Source organism: Nyctereutes procyonoides, unplaced genomic scaffold, assembly GCF_905146905.1.
Source record: "Nyctereutes procyonoides isolate TBG_1078 unplaced genomic scaffold, NYPRO_anot_genome, whole genome shotgun sequence".
NCBI lineage: Eukaryota > Metazoa > Chordata > Mammalia > Carnivora > Canidae > Nyctereutes > Nyctereutes procyonoides.
In genome coordinates, this window is record NW_026575140.1 from 49,315,661 (window position 1) to 49,336,618 (window position 20,958).

A 20,958-nucleotide genomic window follows, 5' to 3' on the forward strand; every position below is an offset into this window, starting at 1 on the left:
AGAGGTATATATATCAGAAAGTTTAAGAAAAATACAGGTGAACATATAATCTTGAGGTAGGGAAGATCTTTCCAAGCATATATATATTAAAGTGGAAATCAAAAGATTTAACAACATAAAATTAATTTCTATACATTAACACACCCCCAAAACAAAATACAAAAGGCACACGCAGGGAAAAATTTGCAGCATGATTGACAGTTTACTCTGAATATGGTAAATTATCATTCATGTATCAAGAGCCCCTACAAATAAGTAAGAAATATCCACAAAGAAAAATGAGCAAAGGACATGAAAAGAGTTTATAAAAGAACAAATATAGGGGTGCCTGGCTGGCTCCGTCAGAAGAGGATGCTCACTCAGGATTGTGAGTTCAAGCCCCACACTTGGTGTAGAGATTACTAAAAGAAATAAACTTAAAAAAAAAAAAGAATAAATATAAAATGGCCAATATGAAAAGATATACACGCTCACTAATAATCAAATAAATATAACAAGTTAGAATAAGGAGGCACCCCACTTTTCATTTAGTAAATTGGCACAAAATAGTTGTGACAACGCACGTTTAATCGTTTAACACTACACTGTCTTGCTTGAGCAAAGACATGGGAAAATTGACACTAGTGTTAGTGAGAATATACTGGTATATCCTTTTCTGGAGAGCATTTTGGTAGTTTATGGCATAAGCTTTAAAAATATGCATGCCCTTTCAATCAGCAATTCTATTTCTAAGACTGCAACCTAAAGAGTTATGGATTTGTAAAAAGATGCATCTGTAAAAAAGTTCATCAAAATGTTATCTGGTAGAAACATGAAATGTGCTAAAAATAGGAATTACCTAAGTAAAATTCAGGAAATCAGTAAGCTGTTTAGCCAGCTATCAAATATGGCTGGAAAAAACCATTCACCCGCAACGGCTGGTTTCACTTTAAGTTCATGACCTTAGTGGGACCTTAATGAAACCCAAGGATCATACTACAGTTTTCTGGTCCATTTCCTCTCATACTCTGCCAGATGACACAAAACAGAACTTCTCCTCTCTCTTTGGACACCTTAACACCTCATCTAATCTCTTTGCTTCTTACTTCGTTAAGAAAATAGAAGGAATCAGAAAATTATTTCCACCACTTACCACCACATCTACCAACTCATCTGCACCACCTCTACCCACGCACTCCGCGTTTGAGCCCTGGATCTCATCCTCTTTTGCCTCAAAACTTCTTTCTCACAGCAACTGTCCCTCTATCTCCTGCACCAAGCTTTCCTTTGCTACTGCCTCATACTCACCAGTTATATATAGTCTATTTGTATGCTCTACGTATATACTTGTTTGTATGCTATACTTTATATGCTTGTAACACATCATCACAAAAACAAAACAAAAAGCATTGTCCCTTGAGATTTAACATCCCCTTCCAGCTCATCTTTAGAGCAAAATGCCTCTTCACAGTTGCTCATACTTGTCTCCATTCCACCTCCTAGTCTAGTAAGACTCCTCTGATTAAATTTCTGTCTCCAGTGACCTACTGAAATTAAGATAACAAATGCACCAGTTGTCCACAAGGTTGGCATGTCCATTCCATTTCTAATATTCATCTTACTTAACCTCTCAGCAGGATTTAACACACCTCTGATTACTCCCTGACTCCTAGAAACATTGCTTCCAGAAAGAACTACTCTCCTGAAACATAGATGATATAGCAGAGCCAACTTTATGAGCTGCTACTTCTGTGTTTCCTTTGCTAGTTCTCCCTCAGTCACTAGACTTGTGAATGTTGGGCCTGCCCCAGAACACAGTCCTTAGGCCTCGTCTCTACTCATCATCCTCATTCCAAGGATAATGTTATCGACGGCTTTAAACCCATCTATATGCTGATGACTTCCAAACATATCTTCAACCTAGACCTCTCTCATGAACTCCTAGCACCGATATCCAACTGCTTGACATTCACCATTTGGGTGTCTAAAAACCCACACTCCTGATTTTTCCCATAAGCCATTACCTCCACAATCTTCTTCAACTTATAAATGGCAACTCCATTCTCTTACTCAGGTTTTCAAAAAACTGAAGTCATGCTTGATTCCTTTTTCCCCCTTACAACGTTTACTTTCAAACCATCAGCAAATTCTATCAGCTGTACCTTCAAAATATTTTTTAAACTCCACCACTTCAAGGATTTGCAGAAGACGAAGGATGCAGTGGAAGGATAGTTTCTGGGTTATTCTGAATCCCCATGTAAAAAGGAAGTAATCAGACAGCAACACCAGAAACCCATGGATAACATTTACAACAAAACCAGGCAGGTGGAATTTATAGTAACAGCTCACGGGCAGACTTCTTCCAACTGTAATGTATTTGAAGTACAGCTGTATTAGAATATTCAGCTGTAAGAGAATATGGGGTAGGATTCAGAATGAAGCTCAAAGAGAAAAATGGCCTAAAAACACATATGTAATCAACATTTTAATTTTCTCAGATCCCTTAATCACCAAAGGTTACTAACTTATACTTTCAAAGATTTTTTTTCCCTTAATAGGATTATATCATTAATTTGATAAAGTTTAAGAAAAGAAAAAAAAAGAATTGAAGTGATATTTCATTTTTAATGCTTATTTGGCTCAAAAATCCCCCCCTTGTCTCCTACGCCAGACAGTCTGGTTAGTCACTGGTACAAACAAATCCTAAAAGGAATCACTAGTCAGCCAATTCCTCAAATAGCCAAATTCTAATCAGTTAGGACACCCTAGTTGTATTATTGTACAGGAAATGTTCGTCTAGGTAAGTCTGGAAGATGGCAACAACAAATTCCCACATAAGAATAGAGGAACTACATAGAAAAACCAATATGAAACGACATTTGGAACAAAACTGGGGAAAACCCCAAATATAAGCAAATGGTGACAAATAACCAGCAGCCACAAGACCTATGTATTATAGGCGTCTGTGTAGGAAAAAGAAAAGGAAAACAATGGGACCAGCATCTGATGAGCCCCAAAACAGCCAACAGTTGTTCACTGTGAAGTCTGATGGGCCAATTAAAGAAGCACAGCTCAGACATTAAAGGGTTTTACAGTGTCCAATACTGAGCCAGTGCAAAATATCAGTGGTAAAGATTTAAAGAGCCCCATGCTGGGGAGAATCTGCTAGAAGCAGAATAACAAGCTGTATTTTATAAACCAAAACTACAAAGTCTCTGTCAAAAAGATACAAAAAACTCAGTACTAGAACTTGACGGGAATATAAGTATTTATTTAATAAAAACAAACCACTTTCATCTGTGATTACAGGTACACCTCAGGTCCTTCTGATACAACATAGTAAAAACTTATAAGTTTTTTTTTTTTACTATGACCTAGAGAGAAATAGATTTATGTTATACAGTACACACAAATGTATATGAATTTATGATGAAAACAATGTCCTGAAATGATGTCTGCTTGCCTTTATTACTGAATCTTTGATATTTCTATTCTAGTCTTTTTTTTTTTTTTTTTTTTTTGGCAGGAAGATGAGGTCGCAAGAGGAGACTGGTCTGAATTTACAGTTTGAAAAACACCACAAACAACACCCTAGTTAATGTGTAGGGATCTATTTCCAAATCCCAACTCTGCCATGTCTGAGTTGTGTTACTTTGGGCAAATGATTTACCCTCCTGTGCTTCCAATTCCTCATTTATAAAATAATAACTGTATATGCTATAAGGGTCTTTAGAAAGTTAGAGTTTATCCATGGAAAGTGCCTACGATGCTGTCTTGGACACAGTAAGTACTCAATAAATGTGTGCTACTATTCTTTTCATGCTGCTGTTGTTAAATGAGTCAAAGTCTAAGAATTTGGTTCCAACATAGAACAGAGGAAAATTTTAAGTGAGCTACAGTTGATATAATAAAGTGCTCTGAAAACAGACTAGGAAGGGATACGCTGAATTCCATGTTCATAAAAAAATCCTCGTAGTTAAGCAAAACAACCCGCACTATTATTATTTTTTATTTTTTATTTTTTTGCCATAGCTTCAAGCACTGCTTACCTATGATGTCATTTCTCATTGCTTCTGTAATTGGTATTGGTTTAGCAGCATCTGGAGATATATATTTGGTAAAAGTATTCACTGCATCTTGTTCTATACCTGCAAGGGAAGGAGACAACTTCAAAATTCAAAGAGAAATTTGGGAAAGTAATGGACTATAATCATGAACAGCAGGGCTGTTTGCTGTAGGACCAAGCACACACACAAATACATACACATGTATTATAAACATATATAACAATATATTTAGGACAAAACAAGCCTCTAGCATGTTACATTTTTACTCTTTGTGGAACACAGTTATATGTGAATTCCCTCCACTACACCTCATCTAAACTAAGGAGCTCCTTAAACAGTAATTATTTCTGCATGTTCTCTTTCCATGTCTCCTCTCCAAAGTCTCAATCTAATGGACTTGCACAGCAATATAAGAGCAAGGGCTCAAAAATTATTTATAAATCTACAATTAAAATATTTTACAAAATGATTTCACGTTCATAAATACATCTGTTAACTTTCAACAACCTTAGAAGGTTAAAACAACAAATCTCAAACTTTTTAGTCTCAGGACTTCTTTGCAACCCTAATAAAAGAGCTTTTGTTAAATCTGAATTTTATCTACAGATATTAAAATATTAGAAATTTAAAAAAAAACAAGAAAAATGACTGATTGTTAAAATTAACAATATCAAATCTTCCTTAACATAAACAACATGTTTTAGGAAAAAAAAAAACTATTTTCCAAACTGAAAAAAAATTAGCAAGAAGTGGGCATTATTTTACATTTTTGCAACGCTGTTTGTCTTGATAGGAAACTGCTATATTTTCATATCTGCTTCGGCATTCAATCTGCTATGCTATTTTGTGTTGGCTGAAGTTTATTTTGATACTGTGATGTAATAATAAATACACACACACACACACACACACACACACAGTCTTCATCCTGGTTCCTGGTACAGAGCTTCTAAAGCCCTGCAGATACCTGAATAGTAAGGGTGAGAAGAGCATATTTTGTTATTCATAAGTCCCTTTCAACCACAGGAAAGTTTATGGTAATGACTTGCAGAATGGAGCTGGTTGCTGGAGGAACAAACCAGGTGATTACAGCATTGGAACTTTCAGCTCTACTCCCCAACTCTAAGGAGGGAAGAAGAGCTGGGGATCCAGTTAATCACCAATGGCCAATAATTTAACCAATCATGCCCATGTTATAGAACCATAAAACCCCTGAATGAAGTAGTTCAGAGAGCTTCCCGGTTGGTGAATGCATCCATGTGCTGGAAGGATGGCATACCTCAACCCACAAAGACTGAGGCTTCTGCACTTGGGATCCTTCTTGACCTTGCCCTCTGCATCTCTTTACTTGGTGGTTCATTTGAATGTTTTATAATGTGCTTTATAATAAAACAGTAAATATAAGTAAAGTGTTTCCCTAAACTCTGTGAACTAATATAAGATTACTGAATACGAGGAGAAGTTATGGAAACCCTGGATTTATAGCTGGTTGGCCAGAAGTACATGTGATAACTTGAGACTTGCAGCTGGCAAGTAGGGGGCAATCTTGTGGACTGAGCCCTTAACCTGTGAGGTCTGTGCTAACTTGGGGAATTAGTGCCAGAATGAATTAAACTGTAGAACCCCAAGTTACAGAGAATTGGAGAACTACTTCGTGTGGAAAACCCACACATTTGGTGTCAGAAGTGTTGTGAATAGAGAAATGGTTTTATCTATATTAAGAAAATCTGGCCTCAGATATGCAGAGAAAGGAAAAGGAGTATTTTAACAGCTTTTTAAAATCACTGTGAATATACTCTTCTTTGATATTACACCAAAATTTGACAAATGGCAGTTTCTTAAAGTTTAGTTAGAATGTGGGAAGTGGACCTCCTCTTCCAGTCTCTTTGGGGTCTGGCACAGAAACAAGATGACGAAGGGGATGTCATCATTCAGAAAGCGTCGCAATAAGAGGCACACATTGTGCTGCCACTGTGGCTCTAAGGCCTACCACCTTCAAAAGTCTACCTGTGGCAAGTGTGGCTACCCTGCCAAGTGGAAGAGAAAGTATAACTGGAGTGCCAAGGCTAAAAGACAAAATACCACTGGGACCGGTCGAATGAGGCACCTAAAATTGTATACAGCAGATTCAGGCATGGATTCCGTGAAGGAACAACACCTAAGCCCAAGAGGGCAGCTGCTGCAGCATCCAGTTCATCTTAAGGATTTCAATGATTAGTCAAAATAAACGTTCTGGTTTAAAAAAAAAAAAAAAAAAAAAAGGAAGAAGAAGAAGAATGTGGGAAGTGCAAGCCAGATCAGTGAACTTATCGGTTACATTAAAATCCAGTGGTATATCTCCCCCTTTAGTAAGTAGATCTTTACATTCATGATTTTATGACATCATGTATTTTTTAATGTTTTGGAAAATACTGGTTCACTGACTTATGCAGACCTTCCAAATGTTGATACACTACATCAGAGAATGTAAAAAAAAGAAATCGCATCATTAATATCACCAATCATCTTATCAGAACACACTTTAAAAGAAAAAGGTTTATTTATTTACTTGAGAGAGAGCAAGCATGAGAGGGGAGGAGGGACAGAGAGGCACAGCAGACGTGACCTGAGCCCAAGGTAGACGCTTAACTGACTGAGCTACCTAGGTGCTCCAGAATACTCTTTAAAGTTGTCAAAGCACAGGGTGGTAAATATAAGTTTTTCAAAATTCTAATTTTCACTTTAAAAGCTTACATTTTACCAAGGGCAACAAATACTGTCAGCTGTTTTCCTTGAAATGACAAGCTCACTTCATTCATTTCCAAGAAAACATCTGGCAATTCCCAAGCCACAGTCATTCTTTGGAGTAAAAATGGTATTCCATTAAAAAAAGAGCTAATTGAGGGGCACCTGGGTGGCTTAGTTGGTTGAGTGTCTGACTCTTGATTTCAGCTCAGGTCGTGATCTCAGGGTCATGAGACTGAGCCCTGCATCGGGCCCTGTGCTCAGTGTGGAATCTGCTTCAGATTCTCTCTTGTTCTCCCTCCCATGCATTTTCACTCTCATATAATAAAATCTTTTAAAAAAAAAAAGTAGTTAATTGGGTTCACAAAAACAATCAAATATGCATGTACTTTTCCTTAAAACAAGTAGTATGCTTGTTTATGCGTACTTCCCAATTCACCATACATATTAAAAAAATTATATACCTATGCTGTGATGAGCATTGGGTGTCTTACAGAAGTAGTGATCACTAAACTGACATCTGAAAATAATATTACATTGTATGTTAACTAACTGAACTTTAAATAAAAAACTCAATAAAATAAAAACATTAAAAAAATTTATATATTTTTAAAAGATTTTATTTATTTATTCATGAGAGACACACAGACAGAGAGAGAGGCAGAGACACAGGCAAAGGGAGAAGCAGGCTCCATGCAGGAGCTCAACGTAGGACTCGATCCCGGGACTCCAGGATCACGTCCTCAGCCAAAGGCAGCGCTAAACCGCTGAGCCATCCAGGCGTCCCTCCATTTATATCTTCTAAAAAAACCCATATACCCAAGAGTTTAGATTTAATAAAATTAATTATCTACTTCCTCAAAGACGTCTTTAAGTAATACTGGCACTTAATTTTACTGGGAATATGTAGCAGCACAAAATGACTATTAGTACAATTTGGCCCAGCGCCAGCAGGTTTTCCCACAATTATCTTTGCCCCATCATTACAAATGTCAACAGGGTGAAAAAGACAAATACCATCTCAGAATTATCATGCAAACAGTTTTGACTAACTGGACCGTGTTGAAAAAAAAATCTCAGGGACCCTCTAAGAGGGTGCAAAACATACTTTGAGAACCTCTGGGTTAATGGAACAATTTTTTTTTTTTAAGATTTTATTTATTTATGAGAGACACACACACAGAGAGGCAGAGACACAGGCAGAGAGAGAAGCAGGCTTCATGCAGGGAGCCCAATGTGGGACATGATCCCTGGACTCCAGGATCCCGCCCTGGGCCAAAGACAGGTGCTCAACTGCTGAGTCACCCAGGCGTCCCCCAATTTTTTTTTAAAAGAACAGATTATTATCCCTATTTTTATAGAAAAATACTTATGTGCAAAAAAATAAAATGAACTATTTGAGTTAATAAAGTGCTGGAGAGAGGATGGGGCCAACGAGAAGCAAAACATAGTTTTTGATGTGACTGAAGATGTTATCAGCTTAAAACAGATTGCTGTAAAAGTCTTTTATGTAAGTCCCATGGTGACCACAACAAAAATGCCTATGGAAGATATGCAAAAGAATAAGAAAGGAATCAAAACATGTCACTACATGAAAACAAGGAAATACAAAGGAAGACAGCAAGAGAGGAAAAGAAGTAAAAAGGCCTATAGAAGCCACTCAGAAAAACAATGAGCAAGATGGCAACGTAAATCCTGCTCTATCAAGCAACGTAAATCCTGCTCTATCAATAACTTTAAATGTAAATGAATTAAATTGCCCAAAAGACACAGAGAGACTGAATGTATTTTTAAAATAAAAAGAAATCAAGATCCTACTACATGATGCCTATAAGAGACTCAATTTAGATTTAAGGACACACAAAGGCTGAAAGTGAAAGGATGGAAAAAGATATTCCATGCAAACAGTAACAAAAAGAGCAGAGAGAAGGGGAGTAACCTTGTCTTAGACAAAACAAACTTTAAGTCAAAAACTGTCACAAGAAACAATGATAAAAGGGTCAATCTACCAAGAAGATATAACAATTATATATGCCGCAATATTAGAGCCTCTAAATATACAAACACTGACAGAAATGAAGGAAGAAATAAACAGCAAGACAGTAACAGGAGACTTCAATGCCCCATTTTCAGTAATGGATATAGAACATCCGGACAGAAAATCTGGAAGGAAACAGGACTCAACACCACAGACCAAATGGACCTAACACACTTTTATAGAACATTCCATCCTACAGCAGCAGAATAGAATACACATTCAAATCATTCTCTAGGACAAATCACATGTTAGGTCACAAAACAGGTCTTAAATTTAAGAAGACAGAAATCATATTAAGTATCTTTCCCAACCACAATGGAATAAACCCAGATATCAAAAGCAAAAAGAAAACTGGAAAACTAAGAAATATGTGGAAATTAAACAATACATTCTTGAACAACCAATGAGTTGAAAAAGAAATTGAAAAGGAAGTTTAAAATATGTCTCGAGACAAATGAAAACACAACATATCACAATCTTACGGGATACACTAAAACCAGTATCAAGAGGGACACATATAGCTATAAATGCTTATTACATCAAGAAAGCAGAAAAATCTCATAGAACCTAACTTTACACAAGAAACTAGAAATAACAAATTAAACCCAAGTTAGAAGGAATAACAATTAGAGCAGAAATAAACGAATACAGAATAGAAAAAAACAGAAAAATTAATGCAAAATTTGGTTCTTCAAAAAGATCAACAAAATTGACCCAACTTTAGCTAGACTAAAATAAAGAGACAACTCAAACAAAATAAAAAATAAGAGGATATTACAACTGATGCCACAGAGCTAAAAGTTTCATAAGACACTATTAGAACACCTACTAAGACTGAATCACCAAGAAACAGAGAAATTGAACACATCTATAATTTGTAAGGAGACTGAATCAGTAATTAAAAATCCTTCTAACAAAGAAAAGCCCATAGCAGAAAGCAGAAAAGCAAATGGCTTCACTGGAAAATTCTACCAAACATTTAAAGAAGAATTAACAATAATCCTTCTCAAATTTGTCCCCCCAAAATGAAAAAGGAACACTTCCAAACTCATTTTATGAGGCCAGCCATTATTCTAATACCAAAGCCAAACAAAGATACTATAAAGCAAACTACAGTACAATATCCCTGATGAACACAGATGCAAAAATTCTCAACAAAACACTAGCAAACAGAATTCAACAGTACCTGAAAAGCATCACACACCATGACCAAGTGGAATTCATCCCTGAAGTGCGAGGATATGGTTTAACATATAAAAATCAACTACAGTGATACACCACATCAACTGAAGTGTAACTATCATACGATCAATTCAACAGATGTAGGAAAAGTATTTGACAAATTCAATACTCCTTCATGATTTAAAACTCTCAACATGCTAGGAACAAAAGGAAATTACCTCGACATAATAAAAGCCATAAACAAAAAACTAACAGCTAACATCACATTCAATCATGAAAAACTGAAAGCTTTTCTTCTTCTAATATTAGGAACAAGGGAAGGATGCCCACTTTTAACACCTCTATTCAACACAGTACTAGAAATCTAACCAAGGCTATTAGGATAGAAAGGATAAAAGGTATCCACATGGGAAAGAAAGCAGTTAAATTATCTCTATTTGCAGATAACTCTATTTTACATGTAGGAAACCCTGACAACTCCACAAAAAACTGATAGATGAATTCAGTTACAGGATATAAAATCAACATACAAAAATTAGTTGGATTTCTATATACTAACAATGAAATATACTTGCCAAAAAAGGAAATTAAGCAAGCAATCCCATTTGTAATAACATAACAAAGAATAAAATACTTAGAAATAAACTTAACCAAGGAAGTGAAAGATTTATACACTTAAAACTGTAACACACTGCTGAAAGAAATTAAAGAGAGCACAAATAAAAAAAACATCCTGTGTTCGTGAAATGGAAGACTTAATACTAGTAAGATGTCACTATCTATTTTTTTATTTATGAGAGACACACAGAAAGAGGTAGAGACATAGGCAGAGTGGGAAGCAGGCCCCCCACTCACCCTCCCCCACCTCCCTGCAGCGAGCCCAAAGCAGGACTCTAAGCAGACCAGGGATCACACCCTGAGCCAAAGGCAGATGTTCAACCGCTGAGCCACCCAGGTGTTGCAAGATGTCACTATCTAAAGTGATCTATAGACTTAATATATCCCTATCAAAATATTAGTGGTATTTTTCACAGGAATAGAAAAAAAACCCTTAAATTCACAAGGAACCACAAAGGACCTGAATAGCCAAAACAACCTTGAGAAAGAACAAAGCCAGAGGTAACATCTTTCCTGATTTCAAAATATATTGTAAAGCTACAAAAACGGAAACAGTATGGTACTGGCTTAAGGACAGATATACAAACCAAAAGGACAGAACCACAAGGAAATATCATCTCATACCTCTAAGGATGACCATTACCAAAACAAAAGTTAACAAGTGTTGGTGAGATGTGGAGAAATTGGACCCCTCATACACTGTTGGGTAGGAATGTAAAACGGTGTGACTACTATGGAAAACAATATGGAAACTCCTCAGAAAATTAAACATCTTAATAAATTAATAAATGAAACAGTTTTAATTCAATAAATACTGGGCTAAACTAAAATAAATGCTTTGGTCCAATTTCTAAAATATTTTGTTAACAAAAGAACATAGAAATGCTTAAAATATCTGCTTTGCTTTTTAAAGCATACCTTTTGGAAACCTGTGAGGCCAGATTACTGGAAATAAAGAACTTTCCTTCAATTACTTGAATGATGCTCAAAACTCCATTTACTCACTTTAGTATTTCACTAAGAAGTTTTAAAATTTTCAAATGGCTAGGAGTGTCTTTTAACTGCAACTAATCCTTAACCACAACAAACCCCAAAATACAAAATACCAACCAACTCCATGAGATGATACACATATATCAGGAACTTTACCAAGACTTTTGCGTAACCAAGATACAAGAGTATTTCATTAAAATGGATATATTTTAGTCACCAATTTTATTTATTTTTTAAAGATTTTATTTATTCATTCATGAGAGACATGGAGAGGCAGAGACATAGGCAGAGGGAGAAGCAGGCTCCCTGCAGGGAGCCCAATGCGAGACTTGATCCCAGGACCCCAGGATCATGACCTGAGCCAAAGGCAGCTCAACCACTAAGTCACCCAGGTGCCCCCCTTTAATCACCGATTTTAAAGACAAAGCTGTGATTAGCAGACTTAAACACGAACAATGAAGTACAAAAGATAAACATGTAAATAAAATCTTGGGGCTCCTGGATGGCTCAGCTGGTTAAGCCTCTGACTTGGATTTTCAGCTCAGGTGATGATCTCAGGGTCGTGAGATCAAGCCTCGCTTCGGGCTCTATGCTCAGTGGGAAGTCTGATTAATATTCTCTCCCTCTGCCCCCACTCCCACCCCAGTGTACTCACAACTCCCTCTCAGTCTCAAAATAAATAAATCTTAAAAAGAAAAAAAAAAAAAAGAAAAATTCTTCAGACTATAAACTTCACTCAATGGACAAAAATTTTCCTGAATGTCCAGTCTGTGACTATTTATTTCTGAGTCCTTGGTGTCCAGTATGGTACCTGGCATTACATAATAGGCGCATAATAAATATCCGTTGAAAGAATAAACATCACAAACATTGGCTGAAAGAATTTACTTGATAAGGTCACACATTTTTTTCCTAGCATTTTAAATTAGCAGCATATTTATGAAGAAATCTGAAGTCAGGAATCCTTTTTTAGTCAGAGGGAAGAGGTCTTGTGATAAAATGGCTTAAAGCAGAGAAGAAAATCAAGACAAGTGGGACTTCAACACAAGGAACATGCAAGCCTATTCCTAAAAGACTGCATTAGTCACTCAAAGTGGCTATTAAAGGAGAACATGTATCAACAAAATGAGAAATTAACACACTTATTAATGTCAGCTAAGAAGAATTTATTTTGTTAACCTCCACCTCTTTGCATAAAGATCCTAAAACCAACTTAGTATCTATTTACATGGAAGTACAAAATACCAGTATATCCTAAAGAGGTTATGCAGGAAGAAATTACACATTAATTCTGAGTTCTTAATCTTAATCTTCATTTACAAAATCAACAGGCCATTAAAAATTCCCTCTTTTGGTAAAAGAAGTTTTAATGGCATGTTAAGAAAGCCCTAGGCCACCTAAGAGTGATATTAGGCAAATACAAAAAGAAGGTTTTTACAAGAAAGTTTCCACTCAAAAAAAAAAAAAAGAAAGAAAGTTTCCACTCTATGAAAAATGAGAGCTGGAATCAGAAACAGGAGAGTAGGCATTTCTATGCTCCAGAAAACTTCTAAATACAAATATGAGGTGCTGACATAGGGCTACAAACTGTAGCTCAAGAGATTTTAATGCAATGAAAATAATTATAATAGGAACCAGAGAAGCAAGTGTTAAACCACTATCTTCCCTAATGTATTTGCTTTCAAGGGGAAAATAGAAAATCCATATTCTATGACTTGATTTGAAATTCTAAGGAGTAGGTCAAGATGAAATAAGCACACTCTACCCTATCTCTCCCACAGAATGCAACTACAAACACCAGACGAACTTATCTGAGGACCTGGAAAAGTAAATGGTAGCAGGCAGATAGAGAAAGGAAACCAGAACTTGAAGTACCATCATACTACAGGCAAGTTTCCCCACTTTCTGTTCCTCCAGTATCTCCTAGCCTGGACTCAAAAGCCAACACTGCACAGCCAGATGCTCAAAGGAAAAGCTCCAGACAAGCCCTCTATTTCTGGTCTAAGGAGCAGAAGGCGATGCCTATGGATAACAGAGAGTGAGGGAACCATCCTGGGCTTTTTTGTTTTATCCCTTTCACTCTAGTCTTGGTCCCCAAGTAATACCAGCCTACCTACGGTGGAAATGGCAGCAGCACTCTGGCAGGCTCCAAAATCCCTGTACTTTGACGGAGAAACTGTAGTCCCAAAAGGAAGAGGAGAATCCCTTTTTCTCTTATCCTCTGTCTTCTTGCTGCTTGGAAAGTAAAGCTCCAACTTTTTAGCCCAACAACAAGGAAGGTGGGCTCCCCTTGGCACCAGAAGCTGTTAGGGAGACTGTAGAAAGGAGGGAGGTTCGTGAAAAGCTTATCAAGTTGTGTGTGTGTTTCTGGGCTCACACGTGAGCTGAGCATACATGGATTTGACTGTAAGAGCATACCAAAGGGTCTGAGACCTAAACTATGACCTTTTCACTTGTCAGACCTTGTCAGGTCCCAGACTGGATACCAACAGGTACATATACAAGTAAAATCCAAAAAAATGAACAGACTCTGGAACCACAGCCTACAGAGTGCTAGTTGAAACTTGTAGCCTGAACCTAACCTAACAGGATTTAAACATGACTCAGAATTATGTAAGTCAAATTGTCCATAATACAATCCAAAATTAACTGCCATACAAAACCCTAGAAAACTGCATTATCTCACAAAGGAAAAGACAAGCAAGATGATGATATGGATGCTGGAATTATAGAACAAAGGTTTTTTAAATTTTGTTTTGCTTTTTAAAGAAGCAATTATAGGGGCGCCTAGTGGTTCAGTCAGTTAGGCATCTGGCTCTTGATTTCAGCTCAGGTCATGATCTCAGGGAAATGGGACTGAGCCCCGCATTGGGCTCTGTGCTGAGTGTGGAGCCTGCTTGAGGTTCTTTCACTCCCTCTCCTTCTGCCCCTCCCTTCTCCCCACTTGTGTTCTCTCTCGCTTAAAAAAGAAAAAAAAATGGTATTATAACCATGTTCCAAGAAAAGTCAAATACTCTTGAAACAAATGGAAACCTTAGAACCAAAAAATAATACAAACTTAAAATCACTGTAAAGACTCAAAGAACAACGAAATGACAGAGGAAAGAATCGGTGAATCCAGAGGTAATACGAATAGAAATTTTCCAAGCTCAACAACAGGAAAAAAAAAATAGAAAAAAGTACAGCACCTCAAGGACCTGCAGAACAGTAACAAGGGTAAAACATCTGGGTCATTAAATCCCCACAAAAAAAAAAGGAAAAAAGTACAGTGCCAAAAAAAAATGTGAAAAACAATGGCTAAAAACTTCCTCCCAACCAGCAAAAAAACCCAAACTTTTAAAATCAAGAAGCTCAGTGAACCTCAAATAAGAAGAAACTCAAAGAAATCCATACCCAAACACTATAACCAAATTGCTGAACATTAAAGACAGGGAAGTATCTCTAAAGCAGCTATAAAAAGATGCTAAATAGAGAGTAATGATGATTCCAAGACTGCAGACTTCTACCAAAAACCAGATAGGCCAGAGGCAGTGAAACACCACTTTCAAACTGGTAAAAGAAAATAACTATCAACCCAGAATTCTCTATCAAGCAAAAATTACTTCAATCTAAGGAGATTCTCAGATGGAAAACAGCTGAGAAAATTCTCCAACAGCAGACCTGCTCTAAAAGAAATGCTAAAAGAATTCTTGAAACAGCGGTAAAATGGTAACAGAAATAATAACTGAATTTTCAGGGATGAAGAACAGCAACAGATACAGCAAATATCTGGTTTAAATGTAATTGACAATTTTTAAGTTCTTTAAACTGTGTACAACAGTTGAAGGCCAAAGTCCTAACATTGTATGATAGGGTTTTCAACAAAAGTAGATGACAACTACATCATGTGAGTGAGGAGAAGGGACCTAGGTGGTACGCTCTACATCCCACTTAACATGATAAAATACTAATTTTAAGTAGACTGTATATGTAGGTATGTATGTATATGTATGTTGTAATCCCTAGAGAAACCACTAAAAATCTATATACAAAGAGATATAATCAAGAACTCATAAATTCTTTAAAAAAAAATCCAAAAGAAAGAAGAGAATAGGAAATCAAAGGACGTAAAATAGAAGCAGCAAACAAAAAAATAAAACAGGACACCTAAATCCGAATACATCAATAATTACACTTAATATCACTACATAGGAGTTATGTTAACAAGTATCAGTAATTACATTTACAAATTACATTGTAAATAATCATGTTGTAATTAATTACACAATACAAATAACTACATTTAAAAAAATTTATCAACAAAAACACCAGATCGTGGGATGCCTGGGTGGCTCAGCAGTTGAGCATCTGTTTACCTTTGGCTCAGGGCGTGATCCCAGTTCAGGGACTGAGTCCCACATCAGGCTCCCTGTGAGGAGCCTGCTTCTCCCTCTGCCTATGTCTCTGCCTCTCTCTGTGTTTCTCATGAATAAATAAATAAATAAATCTTAAAAAAAAAAGTTAGAATATATTAAAAAAAATAACCTAACTCCATGCTGTCAAAATGAAACTCACTTTGAAAATGATAAAGGTAAGTCAAAAGCAATGGGATAGAAAAAGATATATATGCACCATGTAAACACCAATCAGATTAAACTGGAGTGGCTACATAAGTCAGACAGCAGATATTTCTGAGCTTAGAACAAGTGAAGCTACCGCAGATAAAGAAGAACGTTACACAATGATAAAAGATTTGATTCACCAGGAAGATATAATGACTCTAAATATGTATACAACAAACAAAAGACCCTCAAAATACATGCAAAAATGGGTAGAACTGAAAGTACAGTTGGAAATATCCACAATTCTGGTTGGAGACTTCAACATTTCTCTCTCAAAATAATGGATATTAAAAGCATACAAAATACCAGCAAGGATAAAGAAGAACCAAACACCTTAACCCAACTCAATCTAATTGACATTTATAAAAATCTATCGAACAGCAGAATATACATTCTTCTCATTGCATGTGAGATATTCACCAAAACAAACCATATTCTAGGCCATTTAAAAATTTTAACAAATTTAAAAGAACTGAAATCACTCAAAGTATGGTATTTTTTCAAAGTATGTTTTCTGAGCATAATATAATTAAATGAGAAATCAATAATAAAAAGATAACAGGGTAAAAATTCTCTAAACACCTGAAATTAAACATTTCTAAATAATCATGGACAAAAGAGTAAGACTCAAGGGAAATTAGACATCAAATTTTTGCTCAAAGCATTAGAATTTCTAGTGTGTTGCTAAAACAGTGATTAGAAGGAAATTTATAGCATTACATGCTTATCTTAAAAAAGAATGGTCTCAAACAATCTAAGTTCCTAGCTTAAGAAATAGGAAAAAGAGTAAAATAAATCCAAAGTAAGCAGGAGGAAAGAAGTAACACAGAGCAGAAAATCCATAAATTTGAAAACAAAAAAATAGATAAAAATCCATTAAATCAAAAGCTGGTTCTCTGAAAAAGACAGATTAAACCCCTATATATGCTGCCAAAGAAAAAAGATACACAATTACCTACAAGAGGAATGAAAAAGGGATATCACTACAAACTCAAGATTAAAAAGACAGTAAGGGCATGCTAGATAATTACCTGCCCATAAATTCAGTGATTCAATGAAATTAGTAATTCACTGAAAAGCATAAACTACTAACATTCACTCAAGAAGAAATAGATAACCTGAATAGCCCCCAAAATTAAAGAATTTGAATTCAGTTTGAAACATTCTGAAAACAAAACAAACAAATCTAGGCTCTTGCAAATTCTACGAAACATTTAAAGAAAAAATAAAAACGATTCTACATGATCTCTCCCAGATAATAGGAGAGGTAGGAAAACTTCACAACTCATTTTTGGAGGTCAACGTTACATTGATACTACCACCAGACAAAAGCAGTACAAGAAAACTACAGACCAAATCCATCATAAACACAAATGCAAAAATGCTCAACAGAATTGAGAAAAAATCCAATCTAGCAACATGTAAAAAGAAAAATACACCGCAACTAAATGGTTTTACCCTGGGAATGAGTGCTTATTCAAACTTTTAAAAGTCAATAAATATGATCTATCATACTAATAGACAAAAAAAGGAAAACCACACAGTCCTATCAAACAACACAGAAAAAAAAAACATGACAAAATTCAGCATCATTCATGATTCAAACAACTCTCAGGAAACCATTAAGAGAAACAAACTTCATCAACCTGATAAAGGGCATTTACAGAAAAACCCACAGCTAACCTCATACTTAAAGGTGAAAGACTGAATGCTTTCCCTCCAAGATCAGAAACTAGATAAGAATATTCATTCTCACTGATCCTAACGAACATGATACAGAAGTCCTAGCTAGCACAATAAGGCAAGGGGGGAAAAAAAAGACTGGAAAGTAAGAAATAACACTGTCCCTATTCATGAACAACATCAATGCCTACATAGAAAATCCCAAGCAATCTTGTGATTTTCATAAGGTTACAGAATAGAAGGTTACAGAATACATATAAAACTCAATCATACTGCTAAATACTGGCAATAAAAAAATTAGAAAACAAATTTTTAAAACATCATTCATAACATAGTATCATTCTTGAATATCATTCATAAAACACATGAAGGACCTGTGAGCTGAAAACTACACAATGCTGATGAAAAAAATAAAAGACGATAAAAAGACATTCCACGTCCATGGATTTTAAGACCTAATACAGTTAAGGTGTAAATTCCTCCCAAACTGACCTATGGATTGAATACAATTTCAATAAAAATTGCAGCAGGATTTCTTGTAGGTACAGACAAGATTATGCTAAAGATTATATGAAGAAAAAAACAAAACTAGAGACAAAACAATTTGGAAAAAGAACGAACAAACTTGAAGGGCTCCTACTACCCGATTTTCAGAATTACTGTAAAGCTACAGTAATCAAGATAGTGGGTAGTGGTGAAGGAACAAACACATATCTCAACGGAACAGAACAGAGAGTCCATAAATAGACCTACACAAATACGGCTAAGGTACAAAGGCAATTCAATAGAGTAAGAGTAGTCTTTTCAATTAATGGTGTTGCAACAACTGGGTATCCACATGCAAACTAAAAACCAACACGAAAAAACTTGACCTAACCCTTACATCTTATACAATATTAATTCAAAATAGACTATGTATCTAAACATGAAGTAAAAAATCACAATACTTTTAGAACACACAGGAGAAAATCTCCATGAACTAAACGAGGCAAAAAGTTTTTAGGGTATAACTCCAAAAGCACAATCCATTTAAAAAAAAAAAAAAAAAAAAAAAAAGGTCGATTAGACTTAATTGAAAAAGTCCTTTTGTTCTGTGAAAGACACTATTCAGAGAATGAAAAGCCAAGCTATAAACTAGGAGAAAACATTTGCAAATCACATAGCCATAAAGGTTTTATATCCAGAACACAAAAAGAACTCTCAAAATTCAACAATAATAAAACAAACAATCCAATAAAGTATGAGACTATGTTGCTGGGGAAAATGCAAAATGGTACAGCCACTCTACAAAACAGTCTGGTAGTTTCTTACCATTTAAACACACACCATATAATCAACAAACCTACTACTAGGTATTAACCTTAGAGAAATAAAAACTTTTGTCCACACAAAAACCTGTACACAGATGTTTATAGCAGCCTTATTCATAATCATCAACAGCTGGAAACAATCCAAATACCCTCCACAGGTGAATAGATAACACATCTATACCATAGAATACAAGAAAAGGCAATGAACTATTGACAGAATATGGATAAATTTCAAGCCATTATGCTGAGTGAAAGAAGCTAGTCTCAAAAGCAACATATTTTGTAAATTTACTTGTAAGGCACTCCAGAGAATGGATCAGAGGTTGCCAAATGCTGGGATAGAGGAGGGTTTAACTACAAAGGAGACAGAACTATTCTTATTCTATGATGACAATTACAGGAATCTATGCATGTGTTACAATTCATGCAAGTATCTATCAAAGAAGGTTCAAATCTACTGCATAAAAATTTTAAAACTAATGAAAACTGGAAAAAACTAGTGCTCTTTAAATGACTCCACTGCTATTTCTATTTTTTATTAAAATTAAGTACCAACAGGGATCCCTGGGTGGCGCAGCGGTTTGGCGCCTGCCTTTGGCCCAGGGCGCGATCCTGGAGACCCGGGATCGAATCCTACATCGGGCTCCCGGTGCATGGAGCCTGCTTCTCCCTCTGCCTGTGTCTCTGCCTCTCTCTCTCTCTCTCTCTCTCTCTATCATAAATAAATAAAAATTTAAAAAAAAAATTAAGTACCAACAAAACAAAAAGCTTCCAAAAACAATAAAGTGTATTACAATTAAAGAAACAGACTTCCATTTCCAGAAACTGGCCAGACTAGATAGATGTTCAAAGAAATTCTTCCCAATACGGATTCTCCCAAAATGCTTTTTAAAAGTTTATCAGAGTTTGTAAAGTAAGAGAAATATAGCAGAAAGAAGGACAAGCAGTTCCCTTATTGGAGACCTTTGGGGCCTCTAACATTTCAGAATTCAGAATCTGGGTTTGTTTGTTTAGCTTTGTTTTTTTACAGAGGGAACACAACTATGTTCATATATACCATATTAATACTCTAGCAGCATGTGGGACAACACCACATAATCAAACACATTCACGTTTCTGCAGTAAGTTCATCCCAGTTCAGGCCAAGTTTTGTTCATTTAAAAAATAACTTGTGATAGTTAAAGCTTTCTGGATTTCTAAATTGCAGATAAAGAAACTGTGGACCTGCAGGAGCCAGTGCAAATCAAGATGGGCAGAGTGCGAGATAGGCAGGGCATTCACCTGGGAAAACCACCAATGTCTAGAGACTGAAAGTGTGCACTTTCAAGGGCAATTGCCCAGGGCCTGAACAGGGTAGGAGATTAGACCATATCATGCCAAAGGCCCCAAGACTTTGCCTGAAAAACCCAAGACAAAAACATATTTTAAATGGTACAAGGAAGGTAGTGAAGCTGGCACCAGATGCATCGCGAAAGCAAATGCAAATATATTCTGGGATAACCCAACTTACTTATTTTTATATTTTTCTGGAATAACTCAATTTAAACAGCATTCTCACACAAATCCCCGCATATAAAAATCCAAAAACCTATATTCAGACAGCCAAAAATCACTAAAATCACAAGGTACCAAGAGTGTAAATCTAAAGAAACAAATGCTGAATCAGATCCATAAAAATATAGATACTAGAATTATCAGATAATGAATATATCCTTAATACACTCAAATAAGAAATGGGCTCAAAAGTAAGATGGAGGAATAAA

General features: G+C 35.8%; 1 protein-coding gene and 1 pseudogene across 1 annotated transcript in view; one reads left to right on the forward strand and one right to left on the reverse strand.

Annotated features, from left to right (window-relative positions):
• Window positions 1-20,958, reverse strand: part of AKAP10 (A-kinase anchoring protein 10) — a 78,868-nt gene that overhangs the window by 36,052 nt on the left and 21,858 nt on the right. Inside the window, exon 5 of the mRNA XM_055305757.1 lies at window positions 4,029-4,127. Within this exon, the coding sequence (XP_055161732.1) occupies window positions 4,029-4,127 (99 nt within the window). The remainder of the gene's footprint in view (window positions 1-4,028; window positions 4,128-20,958) is intronic.
• LOC129497150 (60S ribosomal protein L37-like) lies at window positions 5,956-6,248 on the forward strand (annotated as a pseudogene).